This window comes from Glycine max, chromosome 15, assembly GCF_000004515.6.
Source record: "Glycine max cultivar Williams 82 chromosome 15, Glycine_max_v4.0, whole genome shotgun sequence".
Classification (NCBI taxonomy): domain Eukaryota; kingdom Viridiplantae; phylum Streptophyta; class Magnoliopsida; order Fabales; family Fabaceae; genus Glycine; species Glycine max.
Window position 1 is genome coordinate 398,106 of NC_038251.2, and position 14,100 is coordinate 412,205.

Sequence of the window (14,100 nt, forward strand, 5' to 3'; positions counted from 1 at the left end):
GCTAAATTTGTGCTAGCCGTTGAGCAAGTTGACATGTTAGGTCTATCTTATACGTTAAACGAGCTATCTCAATCTTCAAATTTTTGTATCAATTTTTCTTCAAAGTACTTATAATCTTTCTTCTTTTGAATCTTGCTGGTTAAGAATTAAAATGATATTAAAATTCTCATTTATTTCATTAAAAACAATAGTAAAATAAAAGAATTTTAATTATTCTTAATCAAAATTGACTATCAATTAAACTCAAATTTCGCAGTTATTAATGTTTAATTTTTGAAACTTGGTAAAATTATTCCTTCAGGTTTGATTTCTCTCATTTTAGAAAGTAATAACACAACAAACAAAAAATGTGAGACCCATTTAAATAATAATATTTCATAAAAAATGCACATTTGTCTTACACACACATGTGAATGTGGTGATATCAAAGATTCAGAGAATACATAATATTTTTCATAGACATAGACAGGAATGAATTATGCAAAATTGATGTTGACATTTTGCTTTACCTCTTTCAAGCATTTGCTTGCTGTACTGGCCAATAATGAACATTTCTTGATACACTGGCTTCTTGTTTCTAAATTCTTGTGATTGATTCTCTTAATTTAGGACCAGTATTTGCACATCTAAAACTGGGTTCAATTGGACTATTATTATGCATGTGATAATGGGAACCACCTGACCTGGATAAATAGTTATTGCCACCATTTTCTTTGTCTGTATTATAATTAATCTTCCCTTTTGTGAATTTGGCATATATCAAGTGATGAAGTAGTTGAAAATGCAAAGCAATTATCATTCCAGGAAGGTTTGCTAGTTAGTCCTTTATGTTCATCTTCTCAACTTTATGTGTGATTTTCTTAATGCGTTCTGGTGTCCATTATCCTATGCACATACAATCATGCACAAGATAATGGCGTTTAGCACCCTCACCATATATTAAATAAAATGTTATGTTCGTGAATGATCCTTCCCACACCCTATTGTGAAGGGCATAAGAACTTATGTTATTTAGCTTGCACGATAGGAGTTAATTTTCTTCAAACCTTGTGACACCTAAACTCTAACACCAATGAAGAGCTTGTATATGTTGGTTTTATACTCTGCCTCTTACCCGCTCTGCTAACTTCAATTGGAAAACAGGTGAGAATTTCTTCAGGAGTTGCCGCTGCAGCTGCTTTAAAGGTTGGAAAGAAGCTTGAGAATGCAGGAAAGCTTATTGGGGTAAGATCAAAATATGCATATTTCCTACCAAAAAGATCAAAATCAATACATAATAATTGCAAAAAAATAAAATAATCATTTGGTTCTGGAATGAGATGGATCTTTGCTGAATTTATGAAAGCATCATACAAATGGAGTTTTCATTTTACCAATCTGATCATATTTAAATTTTTTTCTTAGCAACCTGGCCTTCAAAGCAAAAGTCAGGAATGTATGAAAATTATCATGTACATAGATAGAAAGTCAAAAGAAAAAAGTCAGAAAAGAAACTATAATATCTCAGGATTAAACAAAGTCTGCAAAAATCATAGGGAAAACATGCAAATATATTAAATTGGTTGGACCTACTGATATAATTACATCCAGGCACGACTACATTTTCATGACTATTGCTAATTGATACCAACACTGTTAAAGATAGAGACTACATGATCAGTTGGTCCCAGGTTCAAATGCTAGCGGCAGGCAAGCTACACTACCTGCACTTAGGCCTCCCTTGCCCGTTCCCACACTACTTCCAGTACCTCTTTTATAATCCAAAAAGAAAAAGGGAAAAATTTTGATCTTCTAAAGAAAAGGTTGGATCAAGTCAAAAAGCAGAATATCATTTTAATTTTTTATCATTTTCTGATATAGACCTCTATGTTTCAGCTATAGGATACATATTTATAACAAGAAGTCAGAAACTAATCAAGTATATATGTATTCACGACAGAAAAATCATAGTAAAAGTACGTATATTAAAAGTAGTTGTAAAAAATCCACAATCAAACCAAATGAAAACCCCAAATGGATACCCCCAAAATAAAAAATACAATATAATCCTGCAAAGAATCAGCAGTACATTATCAAACAATTCCTAACTTGAAGTTAACTTAGCAATTTGATAAAGAAGACCAAAATCTTAATTCCCAAATTAGGTTCCAAACTCATGCTAGTCATTATCTATTCAAACACCTTCTTCTCCAACATACAAACCAGCTACAATTATTCTCAATATTGAGTCAACATCTCAAAGTGTAAGTTCACAAAGTTGCAGTTTTAGGCAACAAAGTTTTAACTTACAACAATAACAGCAACACCAAACGGTTTCATCTTTTAGGTTTAGCTCTTGATGACCCCCCAAACCCTAACGCGTAAAAAAATGAGGGAAATAAAAAGGACTTACCAAAGTTCCAGAAAGATGACCTCTGATTTCCTATTTAAACCCTCAAGTCCTAACCAAAATTGAAAAAAAAATCAAAATGACGAAAAAAAAATTAGCACGAAGATGAAAAGGAATGTTAAACACTAAAACCTAGCCTCGAACCCTAACCAAAATCGAAAAAAATAGAATGAAGATGAGAAGAGATCGTCGGGGAGATTGACCTTGTTGTCGCCCATCGCCATTGAGTTTAGGATTGCGAATTGAAGAGTATATGATAGATAGTGAGAAGGAGAGAGCGGTGAGAGAAAGAGAGAGAAAGAATGAGTGAATGATGGTTTGAGGGCCCAACTTAGGGAGAACAGTTGTCGAACAAAAGAATGACAAGAGAAGTGTATTTTCGATTAATTATTCTTTTATATAAATACTATTGAATTGCTCACTTAAATATAATTATAATATGTTCTATTAAAGTATAACATGTTTAATAAAAGATAATTTTAACTTCAAGATTTGAATTTTTTTAAGGTTTATTATTGAAGTATGATAAAGATTCAGCTCTTATAAAAAAAAACTTTTAAGATTTACATCTATTTCAAAAAAATTAATTTTTTTACAAAATTGATTTGCATTTAATTTTTGTAGAAATTAAAAAAATAATTTAAGATTTTAAAATGATATTTATTATTAAAATAAAAAAATTAAAAATAATGTCACACTTTAAATAAAAAAAAATTAAGATCTTAAAATAAAATATTTTCCTAAAGATGATAGATTATAAAAGTCTAGCGAACTGGAGAAGGTCTTATTTCCAGAAATGAAACATACCATAATAGAAAAGTGCCATCATTCATGACTCACCCCACCCCTGTGGCCTGACTCATTTCACTGCTGCATTGCAAGATAGAATGAGAAGTAACAGTATGGTGGTGCTTGTCGTTACTTGCTTCATTCGTTTGGTTTTCTATCTCTTCATTTAACTTTAACACCACTTTGCCTTTTATTCTTTCATCTCAAACTGCAAACTCGTTTCTTGCGCAGGCCAAGACAAATAAACATGGAAAACAATTTCTCCCACGCGCCCAATTTTGCTGTTAATCTCAATCACCTTCCTCCAATCAACCCCTTTCGAATCACCAACTCTAAGGTTTTCTTTTTTCTTTATTATTTTACAATTGGGCTTGTGCAAAGTTTGCTTCTTTTTATTGGGTTCAAATGAATTCTTTCTTTTTGCAGGGTCAAATGAACAATTCTTGTAGCAGAGCTGCTGCTAAAGCTGTGAAGCGAAACCCCAACCAGAGAATGAAGTTCGTTGCTTCTGATAAAGACATTGTCAAAAATCCCTCCTTGGGAATGGGAAACATTGTCGTTGAAGACACATCTTCAACTTCATCTAACCAAAAGATTCAGTCTTGTGGCAACACAACCTCCCCAACTCAGACAGAAGAAGGTACAACACAATTGCTTTTGCCTTGTCTGGTTGTTTTCTCTTTCAAGTATGCTTCTTCTATCTTTGTGTTGATGTGAAGCTCTTTTTGGTCACATAAATAAATTTCCTATCTTTTGGACTTTTTAACAATTGTTCTTCATTGTTATTATTCATTAGTCATTACTATGTGCTAGATCTTCAAGTTGTTGTTGGTGGAGAACCTTTTTGTTTTTTAGTTCATTAGAAAGTTCTTTTTTGTTTTTGACTTAGGTTTGTCTCTTTTGGAGGATATCTTATCCTCCTCTATAGTTCTAATTTTTTCCAAAAATGCTTCTTTTATCAAAATTATAACCCCTTTGATTTTTAGGTATGAAGAAAGGAACTGCTAGGTCTACTTTGTACGAGATCTGTGCTGTGAACTGTTGGAAACCCCCAATATTTGAATGTTGCAAAGAGGAAGGCCCAGGTCATAAGAGAATGTATGTCTACCAGCTACGTGATGTTTAATTAGTGTTTGTACTTTCCCTCCTACTGAATATTTCTACATTGTGGTGTTTAAATAGTGTTTGTATACAAATGACTACTTAGAAGTTACAATTATGATTAACTAACAAATAGTAGGCCACATTTTGTATGTTGGCAGTTGCAAGCTCACATTTTAGTTTTGTTATGTCAAAGCAGGTTCTATTAAAGAGAAAAGTGACTTTTCTCTGTTATTATGACTTGTGTTATCCTGAAACTGTCTATCCCAGTACACAATATGGGGAACGTATAATGAATAAGTATCATATTCTATTTCTCAATTGTACCATTTAAGTCAAGATGTCTTATATAAACAACTCATAGCTCAGGTATGAAATGAAAAGTCGTAGAAATTGTAATGGCACGCAAATTTATTTTATTTCATTCTTGCTCATAAGATTGATTCCATTTCATGCTGGTATCTAACTTGTATTTGTCTTGATCTAGTCATTGATTGCCATGAAAGTTGTTCAATTACTTGACTAGGCATCATCCTAGATTTGAATAAACTTGGAACAAGTGTCCTTTATGATAGTAAATGCATGATATTCCTAAACAGCTACTATTTTGCTTCTGTTTGCCACTCATGATGAAAAGTTTCATCATGAGTGGCAAACATGAAACTAAAGGAAATATAATTATAAATTTTATTTTTGTTATTCTCAGTGACTGGTTGATGTTTATCTCAGGTTCACCTTCAAGGTTATTATAGAGATAGAAGCATCGAGAAACATAATAGAGTGCTACGGTGCCCCTCATGGAAAAAAGAAAGCAGCAGCAGACCATGCAGCTGAGGGAGCATTATTGTACCTAAAAGTATACAAGATGTATGATGAAAAACCAATAAATAAAAAGTAGATTATTGGATATCATCAGCAGCCAAGATTTCCACGGCCACCAAATCTATTTCATTCTTCAGTGATACTCTCTAGACTTGGTTGCCAATGCTCAGAAGACCATACATTCTTAGGAGAGCTTCTTAAACCATTCCCTGCCAAATCTTTTGTCCTCTTCCTGGTTAATGTATTATTGCCATCACAAAGGTGAGCACTGCTTGATGATGTTCTTGTTTCTTTTGCCATATCACTAGCATTTGCTTTAGTCCTGCCTCCAATAAACATACTCACGAAACAACTATCATGTGATAAACCACCATTCTTATCATTATTAATATTTAGACTCAAATTTCTTACATCTGCTCTGATTTCAGATTTCTTGCTCTTATTTTTGGAATATTGCTTGTAGATATTGGATTGCTTTGCACTGCTTTTATTCCTGAAGACACAACAAGTGGAGAGCATAACATCATCTTCCTCTTTGCTGGATTGTGTGTTTCTAATTTCATCAACTGAAGAACTGATTTCAATTTCGCAAGCAGGAGCAGGAGAAGGAGAAGGAGAAGGAGAGCTCCTTGGGGAAAGCCTTTGAAGCTTTCTTATTGTGCTATTTGGTACTACATAGTACTTTTGTCCAAGCATGAGCATTGTCTCTGGTTCAACAACCGCCCATGGTTGCTGGAACACATATGGATATGCAACATGGCATCTTGGATACCGGCACATAATCTCAGCTGCAGTCACTGGTCTGTCATGGAGTTCAACATGGCCACCAGGATGGACAATCTGGAGAAGCATGGTCTTTGAATTATTAACACAAATCCAGCTTGATAATGTCATGGTTTCCCTGTGTCTTGGGAGTGCAGGGTGGGGTGGGGGAGGTCGAAAATAGAAATGGGAGCAGGCTGTTCTCAACTCATTGGTAAGAATATATAAGTAGTTCATCAAGGTCAAGTGGGGAAAAACATACAAAACATGCGGTCTTGGCTGTTAATGGTCTTATTCATTGGTAGTATCGTAACAATTGTTTTCTATCGAGGCATAGTAGATTGATTTTATATTATGCATATTCTTCTCTTGCTTTCTTTTACTAGAATGCATTTCAATTATGCCCTACTAAGCTGACATTTTATAACGCGTTATTTTTTCACCATGGAACTATACAAGATGCCCCATTCCTTCGGGCACACGCTTTTGACTTGCTGGAACTTCTTCATATCTCTCATCTCGGTAGTACCTACATAGTTGAAATGATCTGGAGTGTGTATAAAATGATAAATGGGTCACAATTTAGATCAGCTTTATCACATCACAGTATTTATAAGAGAAGAAAATGAAGTAAATCAATTAATTTTTTTTTCACAAGTTAAAATTAATTTACTAAATTCAATTTTTGAAAAATTTAGCGGAAAGAACTATTAGAAACGTATATAAGTTCTTGTTAAGAAGTTTATCTAAATCGGGTCAATATACTTAGAAGCTAACATAAGTACCGATCACGGCATCATGATGAGTGTTCTGTTCGTTAAGATTTATGTAGTTGCTGGGGATTTTGTTTGGAACAAGAAACTTCTCTAGTACTCTACTCGAAATTTAGATGCACTAGCACAAATATCATGTCTGATGGCAGTGACTATGTTTTTCGTGATTAATTCAGATAATCTTTGTCAAATGAACATTATTGTCAAAATGGTATGACAAATATCCTAATCAGATCCATTTAGAAGTTATAAAGCATATGCTAAAGCTGAGTAAGCAATTGTTTGTTGGGAAAGTGACTAAACTCCATGAAATTGATGATTACGAAGGAACATGAGATCCTTACAAAGATGGTTTGAGGAATATGACATTCTCCGCGCGTTCATATCTGTGGAATCCAAACCAATGATTAAGCATGCAGGTTAATTTATAGTACTCAGAACTCAGAATCGTTAATCTCGAGAAATTGTGTATACATAAAAAACAAAGTCGAGAATGCAATCTTGGATTATACTTTTTCTCTGTTTTCTAGCTCGTTCTTGTTGTTTTTCATGAGTTTGACTTGAAAACAAATTTGTTAACCAAAATGCCAAATCGGAAGAACCTGTATCCATCTGAATAAAAAAGATTCGGGACTTTATACAGTTTAAGTGGCGAAGAGCTTTTTTTTTTTTTTCTTTAAAGTATCAAGTTTGAGTCTTTTGAACTTTGTGACTTCGAGATATTGAAGGTCTCAGACTAAAAAGATAAAAATAATAGGAAAAGACGAGTTTGACATTTGTGGAAGACTTCCACTTAACTTTGGTTAAGAAATCAATAAAATAAGACCTATGTAACCCATAAGCCTCCTATTTTTTTAGTATAAGACTGAGCCATATAATATCCAGCTTTTTAGTATCCTCACTATCATGTAACTGTAAACTTATACAATAAGGTTGAACATGATTTTCATGTTCAAATGTCATGAAAGAAGACTAAAAGCAGTAATCATGATGAAAACCCCGTAGATATGTTTTTGTCTTAAAAAAACAATTAATGATTGATAGCTGCATTTGTCCTGAATACCCACAAAACAAAGCATCTTTCAGCTAGACAGCCACCAAATTAATCTTGAGAGTGTCCTCATAGCTTGTAAAGATGGTAATATCACCATGATTTACGACTAAAAGAAGAACCAAATCGCAATCATGAATAATTACAATTGGATAATCCTCTTTGGCTCTTTGTAATAATTACAATAATAACATGTTAATAAAGTGCACAAATACCATAGTTAGAAAAATGAAAACACAATTTTTCAATAGGTTAAATTAATCTTTTAGTCCTCTAATTTATTATTTAAGTTTGATTTAATCCTCTAATTTTTAAAATTAATTCAATTTGGTCTCTAGTTTTTTTTTATTCAATTTGGTTATCTAATTTTTAAAATTAATTCAATTTGGTCTCTAGTTTCTTTGGAAAATATGTCTTCAGTTTAAAACCACTTAGTAACGATTTTTGAACCGTTACAGATGGTGATTTCTTACCATGTAGATTAAATAACCAAATTGAATTGATTTAAAAAATTAAATAACCAAATTGAATCCAAAAATCAGAGAATAAAATTGAATCTAAAAAATAAATTTGAGGACTAAAAAAACTAATTTAACCTTTTTTAATATCAATGAGAGTTCTCTGAGCTGATTGGTTCTGTAACTCTAAGTGACCCTCCAAGCTCAACGGGTACCAAAGGGATAAGAGAGTGTAACACATCTGTTATTAGTGGCCTATAACTTGGTTCTGATTGCACGCAGAGTACAGCCACTGCAGCAACCTGCAGAATGTTAACATGAACTTAAGATGTATAGTATTTATCACTAGGCAGGAAAAATTGTGATTACGGTGCTTCTAGTCAATGAACCTGATACAAATGCTTCAAGTCCATTGTGTCTCTGATAACAGGATCCAGAATACTAGGAAGCTTGGATCTGTCGGTTAGCTGAGGCATGGCCTGCAAGTTGAAAGTTGTGACCATCAAGTACTGCAGAACTGAAGTTTTCTTCAGAATTCTCCACTAAAAGGCATGAGAGAAAACATACCCATGATACAAGGGATTGATATTGGTTCGAGGTCATGTTCTCCATGGGTTTTTTCCCGGTTAGGAGTTCTAGAAGGACAACCCCAAAAGCATAGACATCGCTCTTATCAGTTAGTTTACCTGAAAAGCTGGCTATTGTTATATTCATTTTGAAGGAAAATTAAAAAAAGAAAAAGATCAAGTTCCATAGTTCTAGTTAGCTTAAAGTGATTAATGGGAAACAACTCACTAATGTACCCCTTTTTCCCAACAAAAGTAAGCTGGTACTTCAGTAATTGTACAATAACCAAAACTATTTCCACTTGGCTTAATCTGCTACATGAATCAATTGACATCATTAGGATCTACGAAGTTTTTTTAATTAGTTCCACAAGTTTTCTAAGGCTACGTTTAATTGAATGCCTAATGATGAATGGAATGAAAAATGTAGGAAGGGAATGGTGTAGAATAGAATGGAAGGGGAAAAAGTTACCATTCCATTCTTCAGTTATTTTATCATGGAATAAATGATTTCATCCCCATGCCCTCCAAATCGAAGGGAAAGGAAAAGAAGGGTTCATTCCATTCCATCCGGTTACATCTCATTCTATTCCACTTCATTTCATCCCTTTCGATCAATTCAAACATTCTTTTAGGTCTACCATCTTCTTATATTCCTCTTAATTGGATTATCTTCCTTTATATTATAAATCACAAAAAAAGGAGCAATGAAGCATCTCAACAGAAGGTCGAAAGGTAAAGAGAAGTAATGTTTCTAAGGAAAGACTAATACTACAACCACCTGATTCAAGAAAGAAGCAACAGCGTAACAAGGTTTATGTTATGACTTTTTTATGATCATAAATATTCTTGTATACCATGTGATATGTACTCAGGAGCCACATATCCTAAAGTTCCTGACATCTTAATGTTCTTGTGTTGCATTCCCGAAACCACAGCAAATCCAAAATCTGATAACTGAATCACAAAACTCAGTAAAGGAAAGTAAATAATATAATTAACTAATTGACATGTAAGTTTAACAAGTCACAATCTAACCTTGGCATTAAAGTTAGAATCCAGAAGAACATTAGAGCATTTTAAGTCTCTATGAACCACAGGAGGATTGTTGTGCTCGTGGAGATATTCTAATGCTCTGACAGACAATTTGCATTAGACAATATAGAGAAGACAAGGGACATTAAATTAGTCTTAAGTAGAATAAGCATCATAAACTCACCTGGCAACGTCAACAGCAATTCTTAACCTGAGATGCCAAGTTAAAGATGACCCCCAATTAGGCCCTACAATTGTTGATACCAATGAGAGCAACATATGATAATTAAGTTCCCAATATAAGATTTTTTTTTCTATCTTCATCAACATTAATGAAAAATGTACCATGCAATTGAGTTTCCAGAGATCCATTCTCCATCAATTCATAAACAAGAAACCTCGATTCACCATGAATACAATAACCCATAAGTTTTATGATATTTTGATGCCGTATCTTGCTCAACCAACTCACTTCATTCTGCAATTTTGGGTGCAATAACTAAAGGTGAAATCAGTAAAGGGGAATATCAATCAGATCCCAGGAAATACATACTCAAATCTAACTCTAAAGGACCATCACCTCAAATTCTCTATCAGCATCACTCTCTGCTTTCTTCACAGCTGCCTGGAAATGTTCATCAAAACGAGCTCTGTAAACAATTCTAGAACCACTCTCACCCATAATATTACTTGTGCTAAAGCTGTTTGTTGCAGCCTCTAACAGCTGATAGTCAAAAATGGCAACTGAACTCCTTTTATCTGCCATCCTAGAGTAGTTCAGTTTAGCATTAACCGAGCTTATGGTTTCCCCTTTTGCAGTCTCTGCAAGTTCAATAAATAAATGAATGAGCAGTGGAAAAGTAATTTTCTATGTTTGCATTACCAATGTGCAAAAGAAAAAAGAAGACCCAAATAAAAGTTTCACCAGAGAAAATAGTCATACCAATGGTTTCTTGGCTTATACTTTTGGAGCATCTTAAGTTTTTATGTCGACGGAACCAGACATATAACAAGAATAGGAAGACTCCACCAAGAAGAGTAGAACAAGCAACTAGTGCGATTAGAATTCTCTTATTCAAATTCTGGTGATGCACTGTTCTAACCTCCTGAATTCCTGTTTCAATATAGGACAACACTACAACTCATTAAGCAGCATATACTGAACTTATATAAGAATTCACATCAAATAAAATGTTGATGGGGGATTACAAATCATGAAAATAAATTTAATATGAACAAATTGGTAGGAGGTGACTCAATAAGTTGTTTGGAATGTCAATTCAAAATTCTCAACCATTAATTCAGGTGTGATTTTGAGACACAGTAAATTGAAAAGTAAAAGGTAGAGACTACTGGAATGTGTGTGATGACAATTTCTAAGAGAGGTGACTCTTGGAATTATAGTAAGCAATCAATTAGTGCTTCTTCAAGAAATATCTTTAGAAGTCCTTCACCACATTAAAAATAGAGGTTCTTGAGGTGAGAAGAACTACCCAATTTGAAGAGGGGGTCATATGTCCAAGCAAAACAGACGTCACTCTAGGAGAAGTGAGATAGTGATTCTCATTCTTTGTAACTTTTGAGTGAGAGACTCAGGTTTGTAGGGAGATACATATTTGTTGAGATGTTCTCGAAGACATAGACAAGATGTGTTGAATAATGTTAAATTCATGTCTTCAGCTATTTCTATTAATCATGTAGTGTATGAGGAGGTTTTCCTCAGCCAAAGTAGCATGTTAATGTCTATTAAGAATGCAAAACTGAGGAAACAATCTTATTTTTATCAGAATTTACCACTACCAATGAAAGTTTTATTATTTTCCATGGACTTGAGCACCAAACAATACAAAATTTAGTATCCTTTAATTTCAGGATTGCACTTTTCAGAAACCACACTTGAATATATCATGAAAATGATGACACCAACCATAATTCAAGGAAAATTCACGATGAGAGAGAAAATAGGAAGTAAAAACAGCAGAGTGAGGTTTTGTAGTTTGGTGTTTCAAGTTCAAAATATTGTAGTGTTTACAACCAATGCTAACTCATAAAAAGAATTAAAATAAACAAAGGAATTGTAGGTAGAGTACCTGGAGATTCAGCTTGTGCATTTTGAGAAAGAGAAATGGAGGAAGCAGCAAGAAGAGTTGGTGAGGAAAAAGAAATGCTTAACACCCAAATAGGCAGGAACAGAACAAGAAGATTCATCTGGTGGGTGTCCTTATTCAAGGAGAGGGAGTGGAATAACTTGTTGGCAAGAGAAGCTTCCTTCTTTTCTTGTTCAATTTTGAAACGATTTTCGGCAGTGCAGAAATGGACAAAGTCACAAAGGTTCTTCTTTAAGGAAAACCGAGAAAGTTCTTTTTAATCCATTTTTAATTTGATGATTGATGAACCAACGATGATCAGAAGAGAGAGTTCAAGGGGCAGTATGGAACCTGAAATCACGTGGCAGTTATCTAAAGGTGAGAGAGGAGGGTTCAAAAGTTATTGGGACACAGGGTTTGTGAGATGTAGAAACCTGCATGTGGGTCATCACAATTTATGCTACACCAACAAAAATTAATTCTACGGTGCTTTGCGCTTTGCCTTGGACAACTTTTGGAACATAAAGACCCAAGCCTTCTCTTTGTCTATTTACCTTTTTATTTTTAATTAAGTTTTGCATGCGTGAAATATAGGTCATTTTTATATTATTATCTAGTAAAATAAAATAATTTTTTAAAATAATTATTTAAAAAAAATGATTTTTTTGGTAGTAATCAAAAAATGATATACTTTTCAGATATGAAAAACTTAATTAAATCATATATAATGATTGTTTTGTGATCAGTGGTCAATGTACACATGTTATATGTTTCTTCACTCTTCCTTCGTTATTCTCTAGATTCTCTTTTAGTTTTGTTTAGATATTAAATATTCGCATCTTAATTCTTTAATTTTATCTTTAATAGTATATGTCATGTCATCACTTAATGAAAGCCAACACATGTAACATGTATATATAGATGACGGACCGCAAAACACTCATTATATATGATTTAAATAAGTTTTTCATTTATGAAAAATAGACGATTTTCAGATTACTATCTAAAAATTCATTTTTTTTCAACCAAGTATCTGAAAAAAAATTCAATTTCATTTCACTACCTACTGTTAGTCGTCTTCTGTTAAGCGATGACGTGACATACGGAGTATAACGTCATCATGTCTTGTCACGGATACTTGCATACTTTATTATCACATTGTCCCCTTTAATGACGTGACAATAACATATTAGTGACAATACGTAATGATCATGACACTGTGTGTGTCTTAGTAAAATTAAACTGAATTTTTTTAAAAATATTTAAAAGAATAAAATAAATATTAAATAGTAATTTAAAAATGACATATATTTTAGGTATAAAAAATTTAATTAAGTTTTTTTTTTTGTTTTTCAAAGAATAGACTTGCCGTCTAACTCCTTCCGGGTCCCCATGTTTTGGAATTTGTTATAAAAGTAAAGTGCTCATTCAACGACACACTATACTTTGCTATTTGTGAATTAAATCTTCGTATCTCTGTGTTCACTTAATTAGTAGTATATATGTCTCAATTCTCAATGCATATATACATATGGATCACTCAATTTGGAAGAGAGAATGGAGCGTTTATTATTACGTACTGCGGCTACTAGTATTATTATTATTACTTAAAAGTTGAAAGTATACTCAGAGAATAATTGTTAACAGTATGTGACTACTCCATCTTGGTGAATAGTGATTGCATTAGCATTAGATTGTCGCAATGTCAGCTGTAACTTTCACGAAACAATACAGCTCACCTGGAAAACCCATGGCCTAAGGAAAGGGGGAAAACAACAAATAAATACAATAAACTAAAGGAAAATAAAACAGGAAGTTAACCATAATCATAGTCATGTAATGCATATTGTATCGTTACTTTTGTCTGAGAAGGTGGAAGAACATGTGATAACATCACATATGTCACGTGAACTCTTTATAATAAAAACCATCGAATCAACTGGGGGAAAACAGAGACAAAATAAACAAATCTGTAAGCTGTGATTCACTTCACCTGTGGTTGTGCCGTATTAAGTCGTAAGTCAAATATGCTTACGTTTTCTTTGTTGGTACATGCTTATGTTATTCAAATAATTAATCATTTATTATAGTTAATTAGTCCTTGGTCAAGTTGATCCTGCCTTAATTATCCCGTAAACTGTTGCTCTCTTGCGGAATTCTCTTAAAATCCGTTCGATCATCTATATATATAGAGAGGAGTAACTAAGTTACTCCAAAAGCAACTAACTTATTCTTTATTTTTATCATTTATATAATTAATCTTAACC

The 14,100-nt window shown here is 33.2% G+C and overlaps 2 protein-coding genes and 1 long non-coding RNA gene across 7 annotated transcripts; 1 reads left to right on the forward strand and 2 right to left on the reverse strand.

Moving 5' to 3' along the window:
• Positions 1-359: 359 nt before the first annotated feature.
• Positions 360-2,759, reverse strand: LOC100810118 (uncharacterized). Its single transcript, XR_418203.4, has 3 exons — positions 2,593-2,759; positions 2,393-2,441; positions 360-1,248 (listed from the first exon to the last, which is right to left on the reverse strand). It is a non-coding gene; the product is annotated as an uncharacterized lncRNA (long non-coding RNA).
• Positions 2,760-3,181: 422 nt separating this feature from the next.
• LOC100810647 (ribonuclease 3-like protein 1) lies at positions 3,182-6,231 on the forward strand. 4 transcript variants are annotated; one of them, XM_006597042.4, is made up of 6 exons: positions 3,182-3,289; positions 3,410-3,515; positions 3,605-3,818; positions 4,165-4,276; positions 5,009-5,362; positions 5,565-6,231. In XM_006597042.4, exons 2-5 carry the CDS (start codon positions 3,426-3,428, stop codon positions 5,175-5,177), a joined length of 585 nt encoding a protein of 194 aa, XP_006597105.1. In that variant the 5' UTR covers positions 3,182-3,289; positions 3,410-3,425; the 3' UTR covers positions 5,178-5,362; positions 5,565-6,231. The 4 variants fall into 4 exon arrangements, with proteins under 4 accessions (XP_006597105.1, XP_003546918.1, XP_006597104.1 ...); XM_003546870.5 differs by having other exon boundaries at positions 3,188-3,294; XM_006597041.4 differs by having other exon boundaries at positions 3,189-3,297.
• Positions 6,232-7,277: 1,046 nt separating this feature from the next.
• On the reverse strand, positions 7,278-12,261 carry LOC100811188 (probable receptor-like protein kinase At1g80640). Of its 2 annotated transcripts, none has more exons than XM_006597044.4 (10): positions 11,837-12,261; positions 10,690-10,860; positions 10,327-10,568; positions 10,092-10,245; positions 9,931-9,994; positions 9,750-9,846; positions 9,569-9,668; positions 8,713-8,831; positions 8,535-8,624; positions 7,278-8,447 (listed from the first exon to the last, which is right to left on the reverse strand). In XM_006597044.4, exons 1-10 carry the CDS (start codon positions 11,952-11,954, stop codon positions 8,295-8,297), a joined length of 1,308 nt encoding a protein of 435 aa, XP_006597107.1. In that variant the 5' UTR covers positions 11,955-12,261; the 3' UTR covers positions 7,278-8,294. The 2 variants fall into 2 exon arrangements, with proteins under 2 accessions (XP_006597107.1, XP_003546919.1); XM_003546871.5 differs by having other exon boundaries at positions 10,092-10,224; positions 11,837-12,259.
• Between the last annotated feature and the right edge of the window lie 1,839 nt (positions 12,262-14,100).